General features: G+C 43.4%; 1 protein-coding gene across 5 annotated transcripts in view; it reads right to left on the bottom strand.

The window, feature by feature from the left end:
• Positions 1-24,552, bottom strand: part of WDPCP (WD repeat containing planar cell polarity effector) — a 278,133-nt gene that overhangs the window by 19,862 nt on the left and 233,719 nt on the right. For all 5 annotated transcript variants that reach the window (XM_073339531.1, XM_073339528.1, XM_073339532.1 and 2 more), the window contains one exon: positions 3,729-3,876. In XM_073339531.1, coding sequence (XP_073195632.1) covers positions 3,729-3,876 — 148 coding nt within the window. The remainder of the gene's footprint in view (positions 1-3,728; positions 3,877-24,552) is intronic.

Genomic DNA, 24,552 nt, shown 5'->3' with positions numbered 1-24,552 from the left:
ATCAGCTTGGCAAGAGGTAATCGAAAACCTCCGGAAGGCAGACCAGTTTATGCAGCTTCAGTGACTCACTGGTGAGAATCAGCAACTTCTGGTGACCCACCTGGGCTCGCCTGTGTTAAAGTGCTCAAGTCAGCAAGCCAAGAAGCACAAGTGAAGCTGAACTCCAGATTAGCTGACACGGGAAGACCAACACAGCTAGATGCCGGGCTGCCATAACACCATCAGGTATAGTATTTCATAAGGAAAACGGTGAGCTGAAGGAAGGATAGCATATTTATACTTCTGGATAGGAGGCATGCTGGCACTGGTTCCCGTTCTGGACTGTCGTTTAAATTGTTGTACTATGTAAATACAGCAGTGCACCCAAATGTTTACAGACAACTATCTCGCGCTAAATGTTGGAGGTATAGGTTGTATCCAAATCCTTTTGATTGCTTTGAAAATCTCAGGCATGTTTGGAGCAATTACATACAAGCAGTTAGGACAATTTGCCAACATGTAAGTACAACAAAAAGAAAAGGAGTACTAGTGGTACCTTAGAGACTAACCAATTTGAGCATAAGCTTTCGTGAGCTACAGCTCACTTCATTGGATGCTTATGCTCAAATAAATTAGTTAGTATCTAAGGTGCCACTAGTACTCCTTTTCTTTTTGCGAATACAGACTGACACGGCTGCTCCTCTGAATCATGTAAGTACAACATTATTTAACTATTACGAAATTACCAGAAAAATTCTACCACACAGGAGGGTAAAAACAAAATCTGCATACTAAATGTGATCTTATTCTGAAATTCAGTTCATATACAAGGTTTAGAAAATGAGGGCTTCCATTTAAGAATCTGAGAAATGATTTTCCTAACTAGGCATTTTTAATTTAGTGTGAAGCAACAAATGTGTTCTGAAAAATTATAAGAGTTGTTTTTGTAAGTTTACCATGAGCTTTACCAGGAACAGAATTGAAGGCATCAAGAATGCATCTGAGAAAATAAAAATTACATTTCTCTTAGCCTAGTTGCCTATTTTTATTTCTTACTATACTTTCCTTCATGCTGGTAAATCCATCACTTAACTATCATGGTACTTCTGTTCTCCTTGTTATTATTCTTTACTTTACTAGTTCCATATATGCAACATGTTCTGTACAATAAATAAAAGGCAGATTCTCTGTCCCAAAGGACTTACAATGTTAGGTAAGTTAGGAAACGAATAACAGAAGGAGGTGACAACTCAGGCAGGTGTAGGGGAAAGAAATGACAAGGAAGAGGACAATATAAATATGCAGCCTTTGGTGAAATTAATGCACATATCTAGATGACCAAATCTGTTTGTCAGGAACCAGACAGCTGTTTTCTTTTGTACTGATGTCCAAAAGTGCTATAAGAAAAATCCTATAAAAAGCAAAGGCTTCATGCCTTTGCCAGCAGCCATTATCCAAAGCATAGGTTCTTCAAATGGGTCTGGTATCCAACTTCTCAATGTTTCAGTTTCAACCTATATAGGCATCCGTCCAGTCTGCCATTCTAGGGGTGAGCTATTTAGTTTTCCTCTCCATTAAGATGAGAATCCCCTGCACAGCCTCCATTCTTTGATGCAATAGCAATAAGAGCTTTTACAGAGAGATCCTAAGGATTGCCAGATCAGGCAGCCCTAGACCCACAGTCTAGTGATGGGCTTAGAGAACTTTGTGTTGGGGTCTTTTTACAACTCCTTTTTCACACCTTGGCTTCGGCTCAACATCTTGTTGCTGCCAGTACTTCTGTCTTTTCTGCACTACAGGCAAGGGAGGTTGCATTTTTGCAAACAAAAATAGGTATTTAAATATCATTTTGTTATAAATGCTCAGTACTCCAAAAACGCATGTATTCTTGGTACTCTCTCTGCACTCTCTGCGTCTGTATTGAATGTATCAAAACGTCCAATAGCTGCTGCTACTGTCCTAAGGTTTTCCTCTACTAGCATCCAAACATGGGTGCCTAATGTTAGGCAGCTAAATCTATGTTTAGGCTCAGATTTTGCAAAGACTTATATGTATGTCTAACTTCATACACTGTATTACTGATTCAGGACACCATTCCTGTTCAGCAAAGCACTTAAGGATGTTTTGTCTTGAAGTCAATGGCACATAAGCATTGCTTAAGTGCTTTGCAGGATCAGGGCCTAAGAGCTCCTCCCTGTGTGTAAAGCTAAGCACATGTGTAAAATTTTTCAAGACAAAGGTTTTGGGGACCTAAGTAAAAGTGGCCTAATTTTCAGAGATGCTGAAGTCACTGACTTCAGTAGCCAGTGTTCACCACCACAAAAACTCAAGCACTTTTACCTAAGTGTCTGAATGTAGATTTAAGAGCCTAAATTAATGCATCAAAGTTTAATTAAAATGCTGGTATTTTATTGTTCTCTTTCCTTCTCTTGAATTTTTACAATTGTTGGGAACAAAGGCCATGCCACTGAGCAACAGAATATCCTTTTCAGAATATCTTCTAGGAAAATGTTTAGATCTCTCTTCTGAAAGCCAAAAGAGTCGTCAAAATAATCTAAAAATCCTAGGCTGTAAGAAGACCAGCATTAAATATACATCAGGCAATTGCCTGCTTTCTCCCCTCACCCTACTCAGCATTGTTTCATTCAGTGTTGTGGAAAGGGGAGTTTTCCTCGACTGTGTAAGAAATCATAGAAATGTAGGGTTGAAAGGGACCTTGACAGGCCATTTAGTCCAGCTGCCCCTGTGCTGAGGCAGGACCAAGCAGACCGTAGACCATCCCTGACAGGTGTTTATTTCACCTGTTCTTAAAAATCTCCAATGATGGGGACTCCACAACCTCCCTTAGAAGCCTATTCCAGTGCTTAATGATCCTAATAGTTAGAAAGTTTTCCCTAATATGTAACCTAAATCTCTCTTGCTGCAGATTGAGCCTATTACCTCTTGGCCTATATTCTGTGGACATGGAGAACAGCGGATTAGTCCTCTTTATAACCGCCCTTAACATATTTGAAGACCATCAAGTCCCCCCTCAATCATCTTTTCTCAAGACTAAACATGCCCAATTGTTTTAACCTTTCCTCTGTCAGGTTTTCTAGACCTTTTTTGTTGCTCTCCTCTGGACTCTCTCCCATTTTTCCACATCTTTCCTAAAGTACAGGGTGATCAGATAGCAACTGTGAAAAAACGGGACAGGGGGTTGGGGGGTAATAGGCGCCTATATAAGAAAAAGTCCCCAAAAATGGGACTGTCCCTTTAAAAACAGGATGGATGGTCACCCTACTAAAGTGTGGCACCCAGAACTGGACATTACTCCAGCTGAGGCCTCACCAGTGCCAAGTAGAGCAGAACAATTACTTTACATGTCTCACATAAAAGTCTTCTGTTAACACACCCCAGAAAATTAGCAGTTTTCACAACTGCATCACCCTGTTGACTCATAATCAATTTGTGATCCACTATAACCCCCAGATCCTTTTCTGCAGTGCTATCAGCTGTGCATTTCATTTTTCCCTTCCTAAGCGTAGTACTTTGCATGTCTGTACTGAATTCCATCTTGTTGATTTCAGACCAATTTGCCAGTGTATCAAGGTCATTTTGAATTATAATACTGTCCTCCAAAGTACTTGCAACTCCTTCCAGGTTGGTACCATCTGCAAATTTTATAAGCATAGGAGTTACAGCACAAGTTGTAAAAGCTAAAATGCCTCTTTGCTATACTTACACCACATCCACTCAGCAAATCTCACCTGTTAGAACTGCTCTGTGCTGTGTGTCTGAAGTTTGAGCCAGAGGGAGGGAGGGCATCCTGAAATGTCTGTTCCTCTTGCGATATTAGAGATAGAGCGACAAAAGCTTCATCTGAAGAATCCTCTCTGTCTAAATGCCCCAAAAGAGCTGTTTAAAAATGATCAAGTTGTGATATTAGACTTTATTCATAACAAAGAACAAAACACAGTGGATTATCCTCAATTTGCTCTCATAATAAACAACTAGGATTCCTTCAAAACTTTCATGTAACACAGGAGACAAAATGTTCCCTCTTTATCAATCTGGTTTGCAATGCACATGGGAGAGTACACAGCAGTGGTTCTCAACCTATTTACCATTGTGGACCGCATCCAATACTATCTGTATGGCCCCAAGGATGTCACATGGGCCACAGCTCTGTGCTGACTGGGCCACAAGTGGCCCACAGGCCGCAGATTGAGAACTGCTGGCATACAGCCATTATCTACTGCAATAGTTTTCATTCAGCCCCAGGATGCTCTCAGCAACCTCTCTGACATCTAGATAATATTCCTATCCAGATAGATATACTTTTCTGATTCATGAGAAACTTCATATTTGTGTAAATTTTCACCCTTAATTGATCTCTGAAAACATTTTCTAGTCACTAGCTACCTGGTATCAGAAACACCCTAAGAGTTTACAGAGGAAGAGTTTTGTGAATAAAGAGACATGGCCCAATCTAAATTATCTGTCAAAAATCAATGGTCTAAGGGGCTGACACAGATTGTGTTCCATCTGAGCATTTCACTACAGCTACACTGATCAACATTTATGAACTGCCTAATCTTTCCCCTCTACATCTTTAAAAGAGATTAAAACAAAGTTATAACATTTTCCCTACTATTTTTGTTTCACTTAATTTCAGTTTACAAGAGAGACAACACAGACGTTAGGATCCTGAAAATAGACTGATTTTACCATCTTTTAGCATATCAAAAGGCTTAATTGTTTGAAAAGTACCCAAACCATCTAAAAGATGTAGAAAAATTGCATACTGTAGGTGTGACACTTAAAAAAACCCCAAAAAACAAAAAAAGGAAGCATAATCAAACCCTAGTCTAGCAGACTATGGATTAAGGAAAAATCCTGTTACAGATAAAGACTTTAAAAGGTTTTTCTCAAAACCGTAAGACCTTTTGCTTTTTTTCCCTTTAAATCCTGTTTTTCCCCCTTGTTCTCTACCTCCCTGAATCCTGTATTTCCTAATCTGCACAATACCCATGGTAACACCACGGGCAGTGGAAAGAACATAATGCTACTGCAAGCGTTACCACACTGCTGTAGTTTACATTTTGGCCAGAGACCCAGAAGTGCTCACCAGCTTAGGAGGGCAAAGTCACTTGGGTTTCTGACCCTTCAGTTTCTAAAGGGCTAACTCCCCAAGATTTATTATTTTTCACGCTGTTCACATGTGAGATGAAAATGGAGAGAACAAGACAAACAAGAGTAAACTAGCTTATTTACAGTACCCATAACTAGAATGCTCTGGCTGCACTACCCTCACAGATCCACACCCATGGAATTGTGCAGGCAGGGAACCATGAAAAGGAATTAGCTTAGTAAGGGGCCACATGCCTCGATGCATGCGCATAACAGTTCCTAGACAGACTCTATTAAAGAAGAGCCGTTGATCTCACTCTAAGTTTCTGTCCATCTGTCTGGAATAAAAACTCCAAAGAGAAGCCGTGAAAGAGGGAGAGTGAGCATGTTTCTATGGAGGCAATATACTATATCTGGAAAATTCAAATTCCTGGTAAGTAAACTAGAATTTCTTCTGCTTAAATCGGTCTCCAGAGAGCCCCATTCTTCAAAACTAATTAGTAGTAACCACTTAAGAGAAAGAGAGGGGCTGAGCAATGAAGTTAACTAAACAGGGACTGCAGAAATATTTTTTTAAGTGTCTAGAGACCTCAAGGTAGTGGCCTAAACATATGCAATAAAAGGAACTTTTTGCTTAGGAATTTTGCTTAGGCAGGTCTCAGAAGCCACCCTAATTTCAGTAGACTAAACTGTAAGACCCTTTGGTAATGAACTGTATTTCTCGGAGCTGTTTTCGAAGCACTGTCCTATCCACTTTCAGTGTATCTGGCCTGCAAGTGATCCTGTTTTTCAGCTCTGAAGCAGAGATGAGCTACCAACATTCCAGTTCTCACAATATAAAAAATGGCAGGTTTCAGAGTAACAGCCGTGTTAGTCTGTATTCGCAAAAAGAAAAGGAGTACTTGTGGCACCTTAGCGACTAACCAATTTATTTGAGCATAAGCTTTCGTGAGCTACAGCTCACTTCATCGGATGCATACTGTGGAAACTGCAGAAGACATTATATATACAGAGACCATGAAACAATACCTCCTCCCACCCCACTCTCCTGCTGGTAATAGCTTATCTAAAGTAATCACTCTCCTTACAATGTGTATGATAATCAAGTTGGGCCATTTCCAGCACTAATTTAGGTTTTCTCCCCCCACCCCTCCCCCGCCATGTACATTGGTCAAACTGGACAGTCTCTACGTAAAAGAATAAATGGACACAAATCAGATGTCAAGAATTATAACATTCATAAACCAATTGGAGAACACTTCAATCTCTCTGGTCATGCGATTACAGACATGAAAGTTGCGATATTACAATAAAAAAACTTCAAATCCAGACTCCAGCGAGAGACTGTTGAATTGGAATTCATTTGCAAATTGGATACAATTAACTTAGGCTTGAATAGAGACTGGGAGTGGCTAAGTCATTATGCAAGGTAACCTATTTCCCCTTGTTTTTTCCTACCCCCCCACAGACCTTCTTGTTAAACCCTGGATTTGTGCTGGAAATGGCCCACCTTGATTATCATACACATTGTAAGGAGAGTGGTCACTTTAGATAAGCTATTACCAACAGGAGAGTGGGTTTGTGTGTGTGGGAAACCTGAATTTGTGCTGGAAATGGCCCAACTTGATTATCATACACATTGTAAGGAGAGTGATCACTTTAGATAAGCTATTACCAGCAGGAGAGTGGGGTGGGGGGAGGTATTTTTTCATGCTTTGTGTGTATAAAAAGATCTTCTACACTTTCCACAGTATGCATCCGATGAAGTGAGCTGTAGCTCACGAAAGCTTATGCTCAAATAAATTGGTTAGTCTCTAAGGTGCCACAAGTACTCCTTTTCTTTTTGTGAATATAAAAAATGAGAGCTCGATTCAGAGACTCATCTAAACTGGTTTAATTTATACCTTCTTGTTATGCCAAGCTGCAATATGTAACTCACACCTACTTAGACTTCCAGAGGTCTGGTCTACACTAGAATTGTACATTGGTATAGCCATGAAAAACCCATATCCCTGAGAGACGTACCTGTACCGCCCTAACCCCCAGTGTAGACAGTGTTAGGTTGATGGGAGAATTCTTCCATCGACCTAGCTCCTGCCTCTCGGGGAGGAGGAGTACTTACGCTGATGGGAGAACCCCGTCTGTTGACATAGGTAGTGTCAACACTGAGGTGCTGCAGCGATGAAGTTGCACTTCTGTAGTGTTTTAAGTGTGGACAAGTCCTTAGTCATATCCACGTAACAATACATAACTTTCCCTGCCTCCTCTTGCACATCACTTCTGAATTAGGCTATATCTTCACTGCAATGTAAGCCCAGGATTCACACTCCGCTTAAGCCTAACCCCCTTCCATCTACACGCAAATCTACATGTACAAATCTACAATCTACGGGCCTCAGGGTTCAAGCCCTATTGCTTTGCACTGTAGATGCAGCCCCTCTTGACTTGTGCTCTGGCAGTTTGCCAAAAGTGTTCCACAATCTCTTGAGCTGACTTTCTTTGTCCTCTGGACAGTCAAGTTTGGAAGACAGTCAGGTTTTTCCCACCACGAACAAAGGGCTCAAGCAGACATTTTGGGAGGGTGCTAGAAAGTCTGGGATATGGGTGGTTATTATCCCAGCTCGCCTATTTCAGTGTAGGTGCTGGAGCACCAGACTGGGACCTAGGGTTCAACAGTTCCTAACCTGGGGTTACAAATGAGAGTAGATGCTCAAGCCCAAGTTAACACACTCAGGGTGCGCTACCTTGCGTTGTACTAACCCTGGGCTTTCATTGCATTGTGGGCATACCCACCAAGTAACCAGATATTAGACTCTAAGGGAGTCTCATTTGGGTTAACTCACATAGCGGTATACCAGAAAAGTAGTGTATCACTAAAAAAGCCATTAACAGGAAGATTGTGATCCTGGGCAATCCTGTATTCACAACCGAAAAACATTACTGCAATAATATTTGTACAAAATATGATGTGTGAGGTATATGAAAGCTAATAACATGAGTTATTAGTATAATGTAGATGTTAATGTTATACAGTATATAAAGTTATGAATTCCCTCTGTATGATGTTACTAGAACATGTTTAAGACCAGACAGCCTCGCTTAGGTAAAGGCAATAAACAGATCTGACCTACACAAAGGAATGTGGGTTTACCTCAGTTTAAGCATTAGTAGTAAACAAAGTCATTGAGCTAAACCTGTGGGGGTTATCCTGATCCTGAGCTCGAGAGACAGAGCAGTAACATGGTTCCTGCACTCCAGAGAGAGACAGAAGACTGAATTCTCAAGAGGCATTCCTAACCTGTGAAATAGACATCCCTTTGGGACTATAAGGAACAGCGAGAGACTCAGTTTTTACTCTTCAGTTTAGGAGAAGAAACTAAGCGATTTGATCTGTGTAATGGATCCTGGCCAGATCAGCCAGCAAAAAGCTGGTAAGGAGAGAGAGAGAGAGAGAGAAAGAGAAAACCACCTTGAACAAAGACTGTATCTTGCTAGATGAAGTTTTAGACTTTTAGATGCATGTTTTCACTTTTATTTGCTTGTAACCATCCCTACCTTTCTACTTGGTTTCACTTAATCCACACGCTTTTGGTGGTTAATTTGTTTTGCTGTCAGTGCTGGGTATGTCCAGTAAAGTATGTGCTTCCAGACAGCTAACAGGTTGGAGTGTTTTTCTGTCTCTGTAAAGGCAGCAAACTGAACATTTATCTGGGAGGGTCCAGTGTGAAGGACTGGTCCCTTCAGTCAGATGATTTTGAGATGCATTCAGGGCTGGAAGGGTCCAAGGTCAGCCTGCATGGAGTAATTTGGCTGGGCAAAGCCAGGGTAAGGTTTGTGGGCTGCTGGAAGGCTGTTGGGGGTCACAGTTTTGGACCAAAGCTGCACAGCCACAAGACACCCAGTGTTACAAGGTAGACTGTGACCAAACCCCCTTACTAGCCTGGGTGAACCCCAAAACATCTCAGTTGATCCTTTACATTGTTTCAACGTAGTTAACGTTTGTCCTAGGGAAGGGATTGAACTGTGCTGTAACAAAGAGGCATAAGTGGGCCGAAGCCTGGGACATGTCTGGTTATGTGATCTGGTGACAACACAGGTAGGTCACATGCAAATTAAAATGTGTTGTGACTCGCTCAGGGGACAGTGGTGCTGTAACCACATCTGCTAACCTGGATATTTTTGTAGTGTAGGCAGGCCCTTAGTTATACTAGTTTACACATCATTAAATGGGTGTGACAAGGTCTAATGGAGTCTAACTAAGAGTAAGGGAATCTACCATCTACCAATTTACACATCCCCTCTGAATTTGGCCCTATAAGTTCTGGGGAACTAACTTGCCCTTAGGAATGCTAATGAGTTTTGGCACTTTCACATCTAGGTAACAATTTAAATCCAACCCAGGATCTGTGTCCAGAAGTTAATTGTATCTGATGGTTATTCAGTGCTTAGTGTGAAATGAATTAATAGTTTCAATCTAGTTCCTAATGGATGAGAGACCACAGTATTATTACCATAATCACAAAACCAGCATCACACGTTCTCAGTATTATTACCATAATCTCAAAACCAGCATCACACATTGCACCAAGTCATATCCTTGCTGGTAATATAGAGCAGAGGCTAGAGACTTGAATGGGTCTATGTGATGTTTCTTATCTCTAAAGGTGGTCCCTTCAAAACAAGCTAACAGGGAGCAAGGGAAAGCTTGTACATGCTATCTCTTTTCTGTGGATAAATATTGGCATTCTGGCACTTTTCATGATCGCTAAATTCATTACAAAAATTAAAAATACTCACCAAAGTCCATTCACATGTAACTTGTAGATATTATTTTATCAGAACATGCACAGGTTGATCCCTTTTTTACTTTTTTTAAGTAAAACTTTAAAGTTTTTTTACTTTTAGGACAGAGAGGGAATTTCTTAATGCAAAACAAAAACCCCATGGACATGACAATTGCCCCAAAGGCTCTCTAGAGGTACTAGTGGCTTCTTCCACTATAGGTGGAACGAAAGAAGGAAGAAAGACCTTTGTGTATTTTGGAGGTGGAGGAGCAGGAGAAAACATGATGGTCCATACTGTCCCAATGCTATTCCTGATAAGAGGACCTAGTGCTACAGTATGACAGGATATATTCAGGAGAAGGCCAACAGCAGCTCAAAACCATGAGAATCAATTGCTATAAGATCTTTGGACTGAAGAAATATAAATCTTCACTATGGATCCTTGGGTTTCTGTTTCTCATGGGCACAGATTTAATTTTAATTTATTGAAGCATTTTTCCTTAGACATTCTTTAACAATTACTTTTTCCTACATCTAATTTAAATAACAGATCTAGCCAAAATGGCACTAATAGAGTAGAGATGGGCTGAGGGGATGGTTCATATCTGGATTAGGTTTAGGATAGGACTCAGGGATAAATCAGGACTTGGTCTATTGGTACTGGAAGGCTCAGAAGGAGGTCACCCAAGATTTCACCCCTAGATAATGAAAACCTTTCAAGGTAATGTGTAGTCTTGGTTACAAAATAGGCCCGTTCCAGGTTTGGATCTTGGACTCTGCAGTTTGCTGAGTTCAGATCTGGGGATTTGAATTTGAATTTCCACAAAATTTGAAAGACGTCAGAAATAAGTTTCTGGCTTTGCCTCTTCTCTTTGAGAGAGTGAAAAGTTTCATGTTTAAAGGAGTTATTTTTCACCTCAAAGGCTATGAGAACTTATATCTTGCTAAATGTACAAAGATCACATTTGTCTAGATAACAGGATAATATTATTTGATGGTAATATACTCTTAGATTAAAGCAATGTGCTCAAGGAATCCATATGTATGAGTATGCCCTCCTCCTAAAATTTGCTGGCAGCTGTGATTGTAACATCTAGCACCTGGCTGGAAGAGCCAAAGATAGTTCTGTATTAGCCCATTGACAGATTTTCATATTATTCAGCCAGAAGGGCATTCTGAGAAGACTTCATGCAATAGTGATGGAACTCACACTCCTTCCCTGGTGGTGACATTATGAATTATTACTTAAATGCACCTATTCTCTATTGGCTCTGTGCCTGCAAATAAAAAAAAAAAAATCCATTCTCAAGTCTCCTCCACAGGCCTTTCAGAGATAAAATACATCTCAAGACATGCAATCACATGGCAGAATGAAAATCTTATTTTAATATTGTTTGCAAAACTGACAGATCTACTTAACAGAAGCCATTAAAATATTTACAAAGTAGCAGCTGCTCTTGTAAAAATACAGCTTTTTTTGGCATGAAAAATAAACTAGTTGATAAGTGCAAGATAAGCCATTTGATGTCTTCTTTGTGTGCTCTGCATGGTATGCTCAGCCAATTCGGTACAATCTGATGTTTACAGAGCAATCGTAATGTACGACCTCCTTAGGCAACAGGGACACAAGAAGCCTTTAAAACGCTGAAGCAAGCATTTAATCAGAACTCTTCATGCTGATCTTTGAAAAATTCAATAAGTTCAAAAAAAATGTAACTCCTTCTAAAGATAAAATATCAGTTTTTTTTGCTTCAGGAGTTGCAAATATATACCAATGAACTCCCAGTGAACCAGACAGACTTCAGCCACTGCTATTTAAAAGAGTAAGCCATATGTTGCTCAGAAAGAAACAATGCAAGCACTCAAACAATGTAAGTACTTAGGCCAATTGAGTAGTTACTGTGATATAACTACTATTACCAGCTATTACCAGCAGGACAGTGGGGTGGGAGGAGGTATTGTTTCATGATTTCTGTGTGTATATAAAGTCTGCTGCAGTTTCCACGGTAAACATCTGATGAAGTGAGCTGTAGCTCACGAAAGCTCATGCTCAAATAAATTGGTTAGTCTCTAAGGTGCCACAAGTACTCCTTTTCTTTTTGCGAATACAGACTAACACGGCTGTTCCTCTGAAACCTGTGATATAATAGCTCAACTAGTCAAAACATATCCCCTTCTTTTGGTACATTTAACCAAATTATCTTTTCACGTGGCTAGCTAGTTTCATGTGAATAATACATTTCTTTATTTTACACGCTTGTTTCATATTGAAATCAAGATTTTACATATTTTCCTAAAAAGATAAAGGAAATAGTTACATGCAAGTAATTACTGCAGAAGTGTAAATAATATGGAGGATGACCATATCTGTGTAACACAGCTGTTCCACCTTGATTCTATTGTTTCTATCACATCTTAGATGATGTGAGGATATGCATAAAGTCCATGGGTGACATTCTGGCCCCACTGAAGTTAAAGGGAGTTTTGCCACTGACTTCACTGGAGCCAGGATTTCACCCTGTATGTGTGCGGTGTGGTTTTTTTGTTAATTAATCACACACATTTATAGTGCTCATCACCTTAAAGCTATTTACTAAGTTCAATTAAAAACACAAAATATGCTGAAAACAGAGAGCATCTACTTGACTACCCTAGAACCTTGCTAACTTAAAAAGCTGTTTCCCAAGGGACTGCCCAGGACGTACCAATAGCACAGAAAAGCCAGACCAAAGAGGCATGTCCTACAATGTGAGCCAAGTATGACAAGATCAGGCTCTGACGGACTGCCAGCTGGAGAAAATTCGGCAGGCAGGGATCTGCCATTGCAATGCCCTCCCCTGCAGTCACTTTGACTCCAAGCTTATGAGCAGTCTCCTGGCACTAAAAAGGCCTGCATTTTCAGCTTTACGTTTGATAAGTCTTCTGAAGCATGTGATCTAATCATCTTGATCACAAGCAGATATACATCTATATATGGTGGTGACACATGCGATAAGCGGTCCTGTCATGGGATAACATGATCAATATAATACCATTATTGTTTAGTAATTATAGCAGGGGATAGGCTTGCAGGACTTCTGGGTTTTATACCTAACTCCTCTATCGACTAGACAATTTTTCTTACTCATAAATGGTATTTCGTTGGTGGACAAAGTTAATCTGTAACTTGATGGGATATAACTAGCAGTCCCACAAGGCTGTCAGGGAAAAGCAACTTTTGAGCATGGAGGATAGAACTGTTTGGCAAAATGCTGGATCAGTAGAGGTGGAAGTGCACACTCTATAGTGTCTTAGTGAAAGTATACATGGAAGACTGGATTATTCTGTTTTTGTTTTGGTTCTTATATCAGGCTCATCACTACTGTATCTAAGGGCTTGTTTTCACTACTGCGCTACATTGGTGCCATTGCAGTGGTGCAACTGTGCCGATGTGGCAAGTCTGCTGAAGATGCGCTATGTTGACGGAAGAGTGTTCTCTCATCGATGCAATTACTCCACCTCAATGAGAGGGGGAAGCTATGTCGGTGGGGGAGTCTCCCACTGACATAGTGTGGTGTAGACAGTGCTTTAGTCGATATAACTTACGTCGCTCTGGGGTGTGTTTTTTTTCACATCCCTGAGCAATGCAAGTTACATAGACTTAAATGGTATTCTAGACAAGCCCTAAGTCATAGTAGATTGCAAACTTCCCTTTATTGCTATTCTAGGGAAGCATTACCTTTCTTGGGGTATGTCTACACTTACTGGGGATCGACACTGCAGCGATCAATGCACTGGGGGTCAACTTAGCGGGTCTAATGAAGACCTGCTAAATCAACTGCAGATCACTCTCCTGTTGACTCTGGTACTCCACCGGAATGAGAAGCATAAGGTAAGTCAATGGGAGAGTTTCTCCTGTTGACCCAGTGCAGTGTAGACACTGCAGTAAGTTGACCTAACCTACATCGACTCTAGCTACATTATTTACGTAGCTGGACTTGCATAACTTAGGCTGACTTACCCCCTGTAAAGGTTACTTCCCCACTCTGAACTCTAGGGTACAGATGTGGGGACCTGCATGAAAACCTCCTAAGCTTACTTTTACCAGCTTAGGTTAAAACTTCCCCAAGGTACAAACTATTTTACCTTTTGCCCTTGGACTTTTGCTGCCACCACCAAACGTCTAACAGGGATATAATTGGGAAACAGCCTGTTTGGAAACGTCTTTTCCCCCCAAAATCCTCCCAAATCTTACACCCCCTTTCCTGGGGAAGGTTTGATAAAAATCCTCACCAATTTGCATAGGTGAACACAGACCCAAACCCTTGGATCTTAAGAACAATGAAAAAAGCATTCAGATTCTTAAAAAGAATTTTACTAGAGGAAAAAGTAAAAAGAATCACCTCTGTAAAATCAGGATGGTAAATACCTTACAGGGTAATCAGATTCAAAACAGAGAATCCCTCTAGGCAAAACCTTAAGTTACAAAAAGACACAAAAACAGGAATCTACATTCCATTCAGCACAGCTTCTTTTCTCAGCCATTTAAAGGAATCAGAATCTAACACACATCTAGCTAGATTACTTACTAAGTTCTAAGACTCCATTCCTGTTCTGTTCCCGGCAAAAGCATCACACAGACAGACAGAGAGAGTGGCTTTGTTTCTCCCTCCCCCCAGCTTTTTAAAGTATCTTGTCTCCTCATTGGTCATTTTGGTCAGGTGCTTATCCTAGCTTCTTAACCCTTTACAGGTGAAAGGGTTTTTCCTCTGGCCATGAGGGATTTTAAAGGTGTTTACCCTTCCCTTTATATTTATGACACCCCCGTAGTGTAGACCAGGCCTTAGCCAAGGAGCAGAATTGCTATCAGCACTGACAGTCCTGAAACCAAACAGCTATCCATGCAAGCATGGAAAGCTGATATTGCTGCCAGGTGAACCTTGACCGAGGAAACTGCTAAGCCTTGTTCTTACACCACAGCTATGTTTTACCTCAACAGGCAGGGAGGAGCTTGCTTACCCTTCTTTTTCAGGAAACTGTGCAGTTTCAGGTGCAACAGATAGTTAAGTATGCGCTGGATGGATTAATGCATCAGCAAGACTCTGGTTTAACAAGCATAGACAGAGAACCACTTCCACTTTGACAGGCAGGGGCCCTGATAGAGGGCTTTCTGCTACTTAGTAAGAACCTCAGAATGGCCAGACTGGGTCAGACCAATGGTCCATCTAGCCCAATATCCTGTCTCCTGACAGTGGCCAATGCCAGGTGCTTCAGAGGAAATGGACAGAACTGGGCAATCATCAAGTGATCCATCCCCTGTTGCCCAGTCCAACTTCCCGCAGTTGGTGGCTAGGGACAACCAAAGCATGGGGTTGCATCCCTGCCCATCTTTGCTAATATCCATTAATGTACATATCTTCCATGAACTTATCTAATTCTTTTTTGTACCCCATTATAGTTTTGGCCTTCACAACATCCCCTGACAATGAGTTCCACAGGTTGAGTCTGTGTTGTGTGAAGACTTGGTGAACTTGCTCTAAGCAAGCTTGTTTACTGAGATTTAGCCATGGATCTTCCAGGCTGTTAGATGAAAGGATTGTAGGTTTGGGTGGAGCAGCCAACCGTGGTCTTAGGAGATCAGGTCTGAGTGTAGTGGGAGTGAGAATGGAAATGCCACCGAGAGGACCAGTAGAGAACCACTCTTGGTGGGGCCAGGCTGGGGCTATTAATATAATTTAAGTGCTGTCCCACTTGATTTTTAGTAGCAGTCTGTGTAGGAGAGGTATGGGGGAAAAGCATAGCTAAGCTTTTCTGCCCAGGATAGCAGGAAGGCATCTGTGATTGAACCTGGACTGTGGTCTTTCAGGGAGCAGAACTGGTAACATTTTCTGTTGGACCTGTTTGCAAATAGATCTATTTGGGGAGCCCGCCCACTGCTAGAAAATACATCTGGCTTCATCTGGGCACAGAGACCTCTCGTAGTGACTCAGAAATGACCGGCTCAGGTGGTCGGTTAGCTCATTCCGCACCCCTGGAAGGTAAGAGGCCTTGAGGTTAACTGAATTGCTTCCTGAAAAAGGAGGGATAAGTGAGATCTTCCCTGCCTGTCGAGGTAAAACATAGCTGTGATGTCTGTAAGAACAAACAGGTTTCTCCCCCCGATATGAGGTGGGAAAGCCTGACAGGCAAGATGGACCAATGTCAGAGAACTCAGGGTGATATGAAGAGAGAGCTCCCACGATGACCAAAGACCCTGTGTTAGGAGGGGCTCGAGGTGAGCTCCCCACCCTAGAGCAGACATGTCTGAGATCCGAGTCATTGACAGTTAAGGGCGATGAAGGGAATGCCCACACAAACATTGGGAGGATCCAACCACCAGTTTAGGGAAATTAGAACTCATGCAGGTACAATGAGCACAATGTCCAGTTGAAGATGGCTTGGTGAGTACACTGAGGTCAGCCATGTCCGGAGCCTCACATATTGTACTACATATGTGCATGAGGCGATGTGGCCTACGAGCCTCATAAAGTTTCAGGCTGTTGCGATGGGTGAAACTTGAGGACAAATTGAAGAAAGTAGAAGAGAAGAGCAACAAAAATGATTAAAGGTGTAGAAAACATGATCTATGAGGGAAGATTGAAAAAACTGTGTGTGTTTTAGTCTGGAGAAGAGAAGACTGAGAGGAGATATGATAACAGTTTTCAAGTACAAGGAATAGGGAGAAACATTATTTTCCTTAACTTTTGAGGATAGGACAAGAAGCAATGGGCTTAAACTGCAGAATGAGTGGGTTAGGTTGGACATTAGGAAAATCTTCCTAGCTGTCAGGGTGGTTAAGCACTAAAATAAATTGCCCAGGGGGGTTGTTGGATCTCCATTATTTGAGATCTTTAAGAGCGGGTTAGACAAACACCTGTCAGGGATGGTCAATAATACTTAGTCCAGCCATGAGTGCAGGGGACTGGACTAGATGACCTCTCGATGGCCCTTCCAGTCCTGTATTTCTATGTCACTAGAGACCAGATAGATTGGAATCTTGACTCTGAGAGGAATGCTCTGGTCTGGCTAGAGTCCAGCACCACCCCTATAAACTCTCTCCTCTGTTCCAAACAAAGAGTAGACTTGTCTGCATTGATCAATAGGGCTAGGGCCTTGAATGCTGACTGAATGAGTCAAACACTGGATATAATCTGGGCTTTGGACCGTCTCTTGACTAGCCAGTCATTGAGGTAAAGGTAGATCTGCACTCCTAGTTTCCTCAGAAATGCTACTACCACAACCATATATTTCATGAACATTTGAGGAGTTGCAGAGAGGCCGAATGGAAGCACTGTGAACTGGTAACGTTCCAGCTTCACTACAAACCTGAGGAATTTTCTGTGCCCTCACGGTATTGGCAATGAAAGTAGGCAGCTCTTAAATCCAAGGTCCAGAGAGAGGATGATGGATGCCAGAGTGACCATGCAGAACTTTATCTTTTGAGTCAGTTGTTGAGCTGTTTCAGGTCTAGGACAAGTCTGAAACCTGCCTTTGCTTTTGGGATTAGGAAATAACAGGAGTGGAAACCCTTCCCTTTTAAATTCTGTGGAATGTCCTCTATGGCTCCCAAATGAAGGAAAGACTGAATCTCCTGACCCAGAAGTTCTTCGTGAGAGGGGTCCCTGAAGAAGGACGGAGAGGGAAGGTGGAAAGGAAATAAACTGGAGGGTGTATCTCACTTGTACAGTGCTCAACATCCAATGGTCTGTAGGGACACAGGACCAAGCACTGAGGAAATGGAAAAAGCAGTTCGCAAACAAAGGAAAACTGGGCTCTGGCATCCTGGGAATCTAGTAATTTCTAGCTCCAGACTCCACGGAACATGCCTAGGTGCTGGAGTCAACAGTGCCATCTCCTGTGTTACCGAAGCAGAGGAGTGCTTAGATTTAGACCTCGCTCTACTCTTATCCCCATACCTAGCAGACTTCAGGGCCAGGGACCTCATCCTTTCGGCACTCTGCTTCTTATGCCTCTTCTTAGACATTGGGGATGGTGAACGGTGCTGGGAGTCAGGCATGGCAGAAGGCACACTCCTTACTGACACTGAGACAGTCAGTGCTGAATTTGACTGACCTGGCTTTGATGGAGGTCTCAAAGCCACCTCCGAGGGAGAAACTTTAGCCTGGCTTCATGGTCTTTCCTTGTGCAAGGCTTAAAGTCCCTGCAAATTTGGCAACACTCTCCAATATGAGCTTCCCTGAGGCACTTCAAGAACCTAGAGTGTGAGTCATTCATGGGCATAGCCTTATTGCAGGAAACACAGGGGCCTGAAGACCAGTGACCAACGTACCAGGAATTGAATAAATCCCTCAGATGGGGTAAACAAACCTAACTAAACACTAATAACTTTAATAACACTAAACTATTTACAATAAAATACAAGCGAACGCAGTCCATGGAGAGTACTTGCAAAAGCAAGAAGAGCAGTTCCAGTGATCATCATGGGCTGTAAGAAGGAATTGAGGGGGCTCGGGGTCGGCCGCGCCCTTTATACCAATGCCAGCAGCACGCAGTAGCAGAGGGCAGTTGAGTGGCCCCAACGGGTACCACCGAGGGAAAAAATTCTGGTGACTGCACACAGGGTGCATGTACACCAAGAGAGAAATACACATGTGCAATCAGTCGAAGACGAAACACAATTTCCTGGAGCTGATGAAAACAGGAAGGGCATTTGTAGAGAAATAAAGGAACAGCTTGCAGCATCACAAATGTTGGCACTCAACAACTATTGCCAGCTTGGAGACCTATCAAGCTAATAAAATGGTCACCAGAAAAAGAACCTTAAGGGTTAAATGCTTTTCACTGAATGTTTTGTCTTCAAAGAGAGGACCTACAGAGCTTGCAACTGTAGATTCAGCCTCCAGGCAGGAAGAATCAATCTGAAGGAAAGATTTATTCTAAAAAGAGCTCTACGGGCATTTTTGGAAAGGAAATAATTGTACTATGGACTCAGTGCTAAGGGGACATTTGTTAGGCCTAATGAATTGACTGTGGCACCAGAAAGCTCCTAGACATCAGAAGAGCAGAGCAGAAGGGACTTGCATTCTATGGATAGTTGGCTCAGAACCACATCCGCCCGCTACAAGTCTGTGGAGGAATCCAGAAACATGTGAAGGAGAATCTTGGGCTACAGGCCTGAGAAGATGCCCTCTGATAGGCCGGAGGGTCCTGGAACAAAGCCTGGGAAAACTGGATGTTCACTGGAAAAGTGAAGAAATCCTGGACAAGAAACTTCTGCCTGAATAGCAGAGAGAGAAGGACCACTGGAAGAAGACCCCATTCCACAAGAAAGATTGAGTTCTGGGCTTCAGATGACTTGCTCTTCCTGCAAGATGGGATGAGGGCAGTAAAGTTCTTCTCTGCTCATTGAAACAGCATGCTGTACTCAAAGCATTGCCTGGGACACTGGGTATCCCCCATGCCAGTACAGGTAGGCAACCACGATTGAACTGTGACCCAATTAGAACGGCCAGGCCTCTCTGATGACAGTCCCCAGAATGCAAACAAGGCCTTTCTTATAGCTTGTAGCACAACATATGTCTCTAATTTTGTCTTGAAATGGGACAATTACCCTTAGCCGTTTTGCCCCCCATATGCCGTCTGTCTTCAGCACTACCCCTCAGAGATTGGTTAGTGAAACTGCTTAATAGACTGGACTCCTAAAGTTGCCACAAGAGGGAAACTTTGATGTGCAGCTGGATACTTATTAGTGTCTCCAAGTCCTGGGACTGATGAACTCCAGTTCAGAAGAAACAGGTGCAGGGTGGAAAACCAGAAGCCAGCGCAGGGAACCACCTTGAGATAGGAGACAAGCAACTGGAATAGGTGCATTTTTTTGGTGAAGAGAGGAAGGACCTGGAACTCCTAGACTCCTGGCTTTACTTTGGCTGTTCTTTGACAAGAAGGCTCCCTTTTGAGGTTGATACAGAAAAAGATGTCCAGGTAGACAAGACTTTGGGACAGCACCGGGAAATTTCTGAGCAGGTTTATAACAAATTGATAGCTCTCGGACAAGGCTAGAGTGCCAGAGTTGGCTAATTGTGTCTCAAAATCTCAAAAGGAATTGCTACAGACTGCCTAATTGTTGAGATAACAAATCACTGCAATTCTCTGCTCCTGGAGATGGGTCACTAACACGTGTTCTGAACGGTATTTAAATTCTAGGTGCCAGCAAGACCAAAAGGGAGATTGCAACACTCAAAGTACAGATTACTAAAGCAAAACTGTATGTACAGTTGATTCTTGGAGGCAATAAGGACATGCAGGTACACATCCTCTATATCCTTTTGATATGAGGAAATTCCCTGGGGCACTGACTCCAATGTTTGCACAGGTGGACTCTATGTTGAACATCTTGGTGGCAACCATAGGAAGTCTATCTGGGCTAATGCAATCCCAATCAGACAATTTCTTTCAAATGAAATAAATTAATGGTCTGAATCGATGCTATAGTTATTGTGGGTGGCAAAAAAAACCTTGGGACTGATGTCACAGCACCCAGGCAAGGAGGTCTTGTATTGACTTTATCCCATCACTCCTTTGTCCTGAGAAACAGCGGGAGAGAGCTGGACAATTTTGGATAAAGAGGAAAACTGATGAAAGCCTATGAAAACCTGCAGCACTCATGAACCCGGCCCCCCAGCTAGAAATGATGTGGCTCCATTGCAGCTTAATCTGAAGGAGGCAGCCTCTAATGCAAAGGGGTCCTGGAGGTAAAATGACATTATGTATGTTCGTGTGCCCTCAGACCTCTGCTGCTGGTGACAACCCTTTGACTTGGAGGGACACTTTCTTCTTTCCTTGCTTTACAGAAGAGACATATAGAAAGTTAGCTCTGTATCAGGAATGAGCCCTACTGGGATATTCTTTGCACTTCCTACATGTCAGGGGCAAGCAATTCAGGGTCTGATTAAGTGGATCAAGGCAACTACTCCAGTAGGGGAGAGCCATTAATTTTCACTGAGTGGACATTTCTCCCACTAATGAAGAGTTAAGCCAGAGGGCTCTGTGGGCTACATTAAAACTCAGTGGTAGACCTGACTGATAGGAGATGGAATCTTGGTATGCATTTTGCAGATACTAAGATACTCAGCAAGGTGGAATTTCTTCTTCACATCTTAAGTGAAAGCTGTTGAGGAGGGGAAAAAACAACAACTCTGAAATCTACTCCATTAGAGCTCTGGCAAAGTATAGGAACAGAATGCCAGCATCTTTGAAAAAATGTCTCTTTAAGCCCTGGTCTACACTAGGACTTTAGGTCGAATTTAGCAGCGTTAAATCGATGTAAACCTGCACCCGTCCACACAATGAAGCCCTTTATTTTGACTTAAAGGGCTCTTAAAATCGATTTCCTTACTCCACCCCTGACAAGTGGATTAGCGCTTAAATCGATGTTGCCGGCTCGAATTTGGGGTACTGTGGACACAATTCGATGGTATTGGCCTCTGGGAGCTATCCCAGAGTGCTCCATTATGACCGCTCTGGACAGCATTCTCAACTCAGATGCACTGGCCAGGTAGACAGGAAAAGAACCGCGAACTTTTGAATCTCATTTCCTGTTTGGCCAGCGTGGCAAGCTGCAGGTGACCATGCAGAGCTCATCAGCACAGGTGACCATGATGGAGTCCCAGAATCGCAAAAGAGCTCCAGCATGGACCGAACGGGAGGTACGGGATCTGATCGCTGTTTGGGGAGAGGAATCCGTGCTATCAGAACTCCGTTCCAGTTTTCGAAATGCCAAAACCTTTGTCAAAATCTCCCAGGGCATGAAGGACAGAGGCCATAACAGAGACCCGAAGCAGTGCCGCGTGAAACTGAGGGAGCTGAGGCAAGCCTACCAGAAAACCAGAGAGGCGAACAGCCGCTCTGCGTCAGAGCCCCAAACATGCCGCTTCTATGATGAGCTGCATGGCATTTTAGGGGGTTCAGCCACCACTACCCCAGTCGTGTTGTCTGACTCCTTTAATGGAGATGGAGGCAATACGGAAGCAGGTTTTGGGGACGAAGAAGATGATGATGAGGAGGAGGTTGTAGATAGCTCACAGCAAGCAAGCGGAGAAACCGGTTTTCCCGACAGCCAGGAACTGTTTCTCACCCTAGACCTGGAGCCAGTACCCCACGAACCCACCCAAGGCTGCCTCCTGGACCCAGCAGGCGGAGAAGGGACCTCTGGTGAGTGTACCTTTTAAAATACTATACATGTTTTAAAAGCAAGCATGTGAAAGGATTACTTTGCCCTGGCATTTGCGGTTCTCCTAGATGTAGTCCTAAAGCCTTTGCAAAAGGTTTCTGGGGAGGGCAGCCTTATTGCGTCCTTCATGGTAGGACACTTTACCACTCCAGGCCAGTAACACGTACTCGGGAATCATTGTAGAACAAAGCATTGCAGTGTATGTTTGCTGGCATTCAAACAACATCCGTTCTTTATCTCTCTGTGTTATCCTCAGGAGAGTGAGATATAATTCATGGTCACCTGGTTGAAATAGAGTGCTTTTCTTCAGGGGACACTCAGAGGAGCCCATTCCTGCTGGGCTGTTTGCCTGTGGCTAAACAGAAATGTTCCCCGCTGTTAGCCACAGGGAGGGGGGAAGGTTGAGGGGGCAGTCACGCGGTGGGAGGAGGCAAAATGCGACCTTGTAACGAAAGCACATGTGCTATGTATGTAATGTTAACAGCAAGGTTTACCCTGAAAGAGTGTACCCACTGTTTTATAAAATGTGTCTTTTTAAATACCGCTGTCCCTTTTTTTTTCTCCACCAGCTGCATGTGTTTCAATGATCACAGGATCTTCTCCTTCCCAGAGGCTAGTGAAGCTTAGAAAGAAAAAAAAACGCACTCGTGATTAAATGTTCTCCGAGCTCATGCTGTCCTCCCACACTGACAGAGCACAGATGAATGCGTGGAGGCAAATAATGTCAGAGTGCAGGAAAGCACAAAATGACCGGGAGGAGAGGTGGCGGGCTGAAGAGAGTAAGTGGCGGGCTGAAGACAGGGCTGAAGCTCAAATGTGGCGGCAGCGTGATGAGAGGAGGCAGGATTCAATGCTGAGGCTGCTGGAGGATCAAACCAGTATGCTCCAGTGTATGGTTGAGCTGCAGCAAAGGCAGCTGGAGCACAGACTGCCACTGCAGCCCCTCTGTAACCAACCGCCCTCCTCCCCAAGTTCCATAGCCTCCACACCCAGACGCCCAAGAACGCGGTGGGGGGGCCTCCGGCCAACCAGCCACTCCACCACAGAGGATTGCCCAAAAAACAGAAGGTTGTCATTCAATAAATTTTAAAGTTGTAAACTTTTAAAGTGCTGTGCTTAAAGTGCTGTGTGGCATTTTCCTTCCCTCCTCCACCACCCCTCCTGGGCTACCTTGGTAGTCATCCCCCTATTTGTGTGATGAATGAATAAAGAATGCATGAATGTGAAGCAACAATGACTTTATTGCCTCTGCAAGCGGTGATTGAAGAGAGGAGGGGCGGGTGGTTAGCTTACAGGGAAGTAGAGTGAACCAAGGGGCGGGGGGTTTCATCAAGGAGAAACAAACAGAACTTTCACACCGTAGCCTGGCCAGTCATGAAACTGGTTTTCAAAGCTTCTCTGATGCGTACCGCGCCCTCCTGTGCTCTTCTAACCGCCCTGGTGTCTGGCTGCGCGTAACCAGCAGCCAGGCGATTTGCCTCAACCTCCCACCCCGCCATAAACGTCTCCCCCTTACTCTCACAGATATTGTGGAGCACACAGCAAGCAGTAATAACAGAGGGAATATTGGTTTCGCTGAGGTCTAAGCGAGTCAGTAAACTGCACCAGCGCGCCTTTAAACATCCAAATGCACATTCTACCACCATTCTGCACTTGCTCAGCCTGTAGTTGAACAGCTCCTGACTACTGTCCAGGCTGCCTGTGTACGGCTTTATGAGCCATGGCATTAAGGGGTAGGCTGGGTCCCCAAGGATACATATAGGCATTTCAACATCCCCAACAGTTATTTTCTGGTCTGGGAATAAAGTCCTTTCCTGCAGCTTTTGAAACAGACCAGAGTTCCTGAAGATGCGAGCATCATGCACCTTTCCCGGCCATCCCACGTTGATGTTGGTGAAACGTCCCTTGTGATCCACCAGAGCTTGCAGCACTATCGAAAAGTACCCCTTGCGGTTTATGTACTCGGCGGCTTGGTGCTCCGGTGCCAAGATAGGGATATGGGTTCCGTCTATAGCCCCACCACAGTTAGGGAATCCCATTGCAGCAAAGCCATCCACTATGACCTGCACATTTCCCAGGGTCACTACCCTTGATATCAGCAGATCTTTGATTGCGTGGGCTACTTGCATCACAGCAGCCCCCACAGTAGATTTGCCCACTCCAAATTGATTCCCAACTGACCGGTAGCTGTCTGGCGTTGCAAGCTTCCACAGGGCTATCGCCACTCGCTTCTCAACTGTGAGGGCTGCTCTCATCTTGGTATTCATGTGCCTCAGGGCAGGGGAAAGCAAGTCACAAAGTTCCAGGAAAGTGCCCTTACGCATGCGAAAGTTTCGCAGCCACTGGGAATCGTCCCAGACCTGCAACACTATGCGGTCCCACCAGTCTGTGCTTGTTTCCCGAGTCCAGAATCGGCGTTCCACAGCATGAACCTGCCCCATTAGCACCATGATGCATGCATTGTCAGGG

Source organism: Lepidochelys kempii, chromosome 3 (assembly GCF_965140265.1).
Source record: "Lepidochelys kempii isolate rLepKem1 chromosome 3, rLepKem1.hap2, whole genome shotgun sequence".
Classification (NCBI taxonomy): Eukaryota; Metazoa; Chordata; order Testudines; family Cheloniidae; genus Lepidochelys; species Lepidochelys kempii.
Note: the sequence above shows the minus strand (reverse complement) of the source record. Positions and strands in the feature narration are given on the sequence as shown.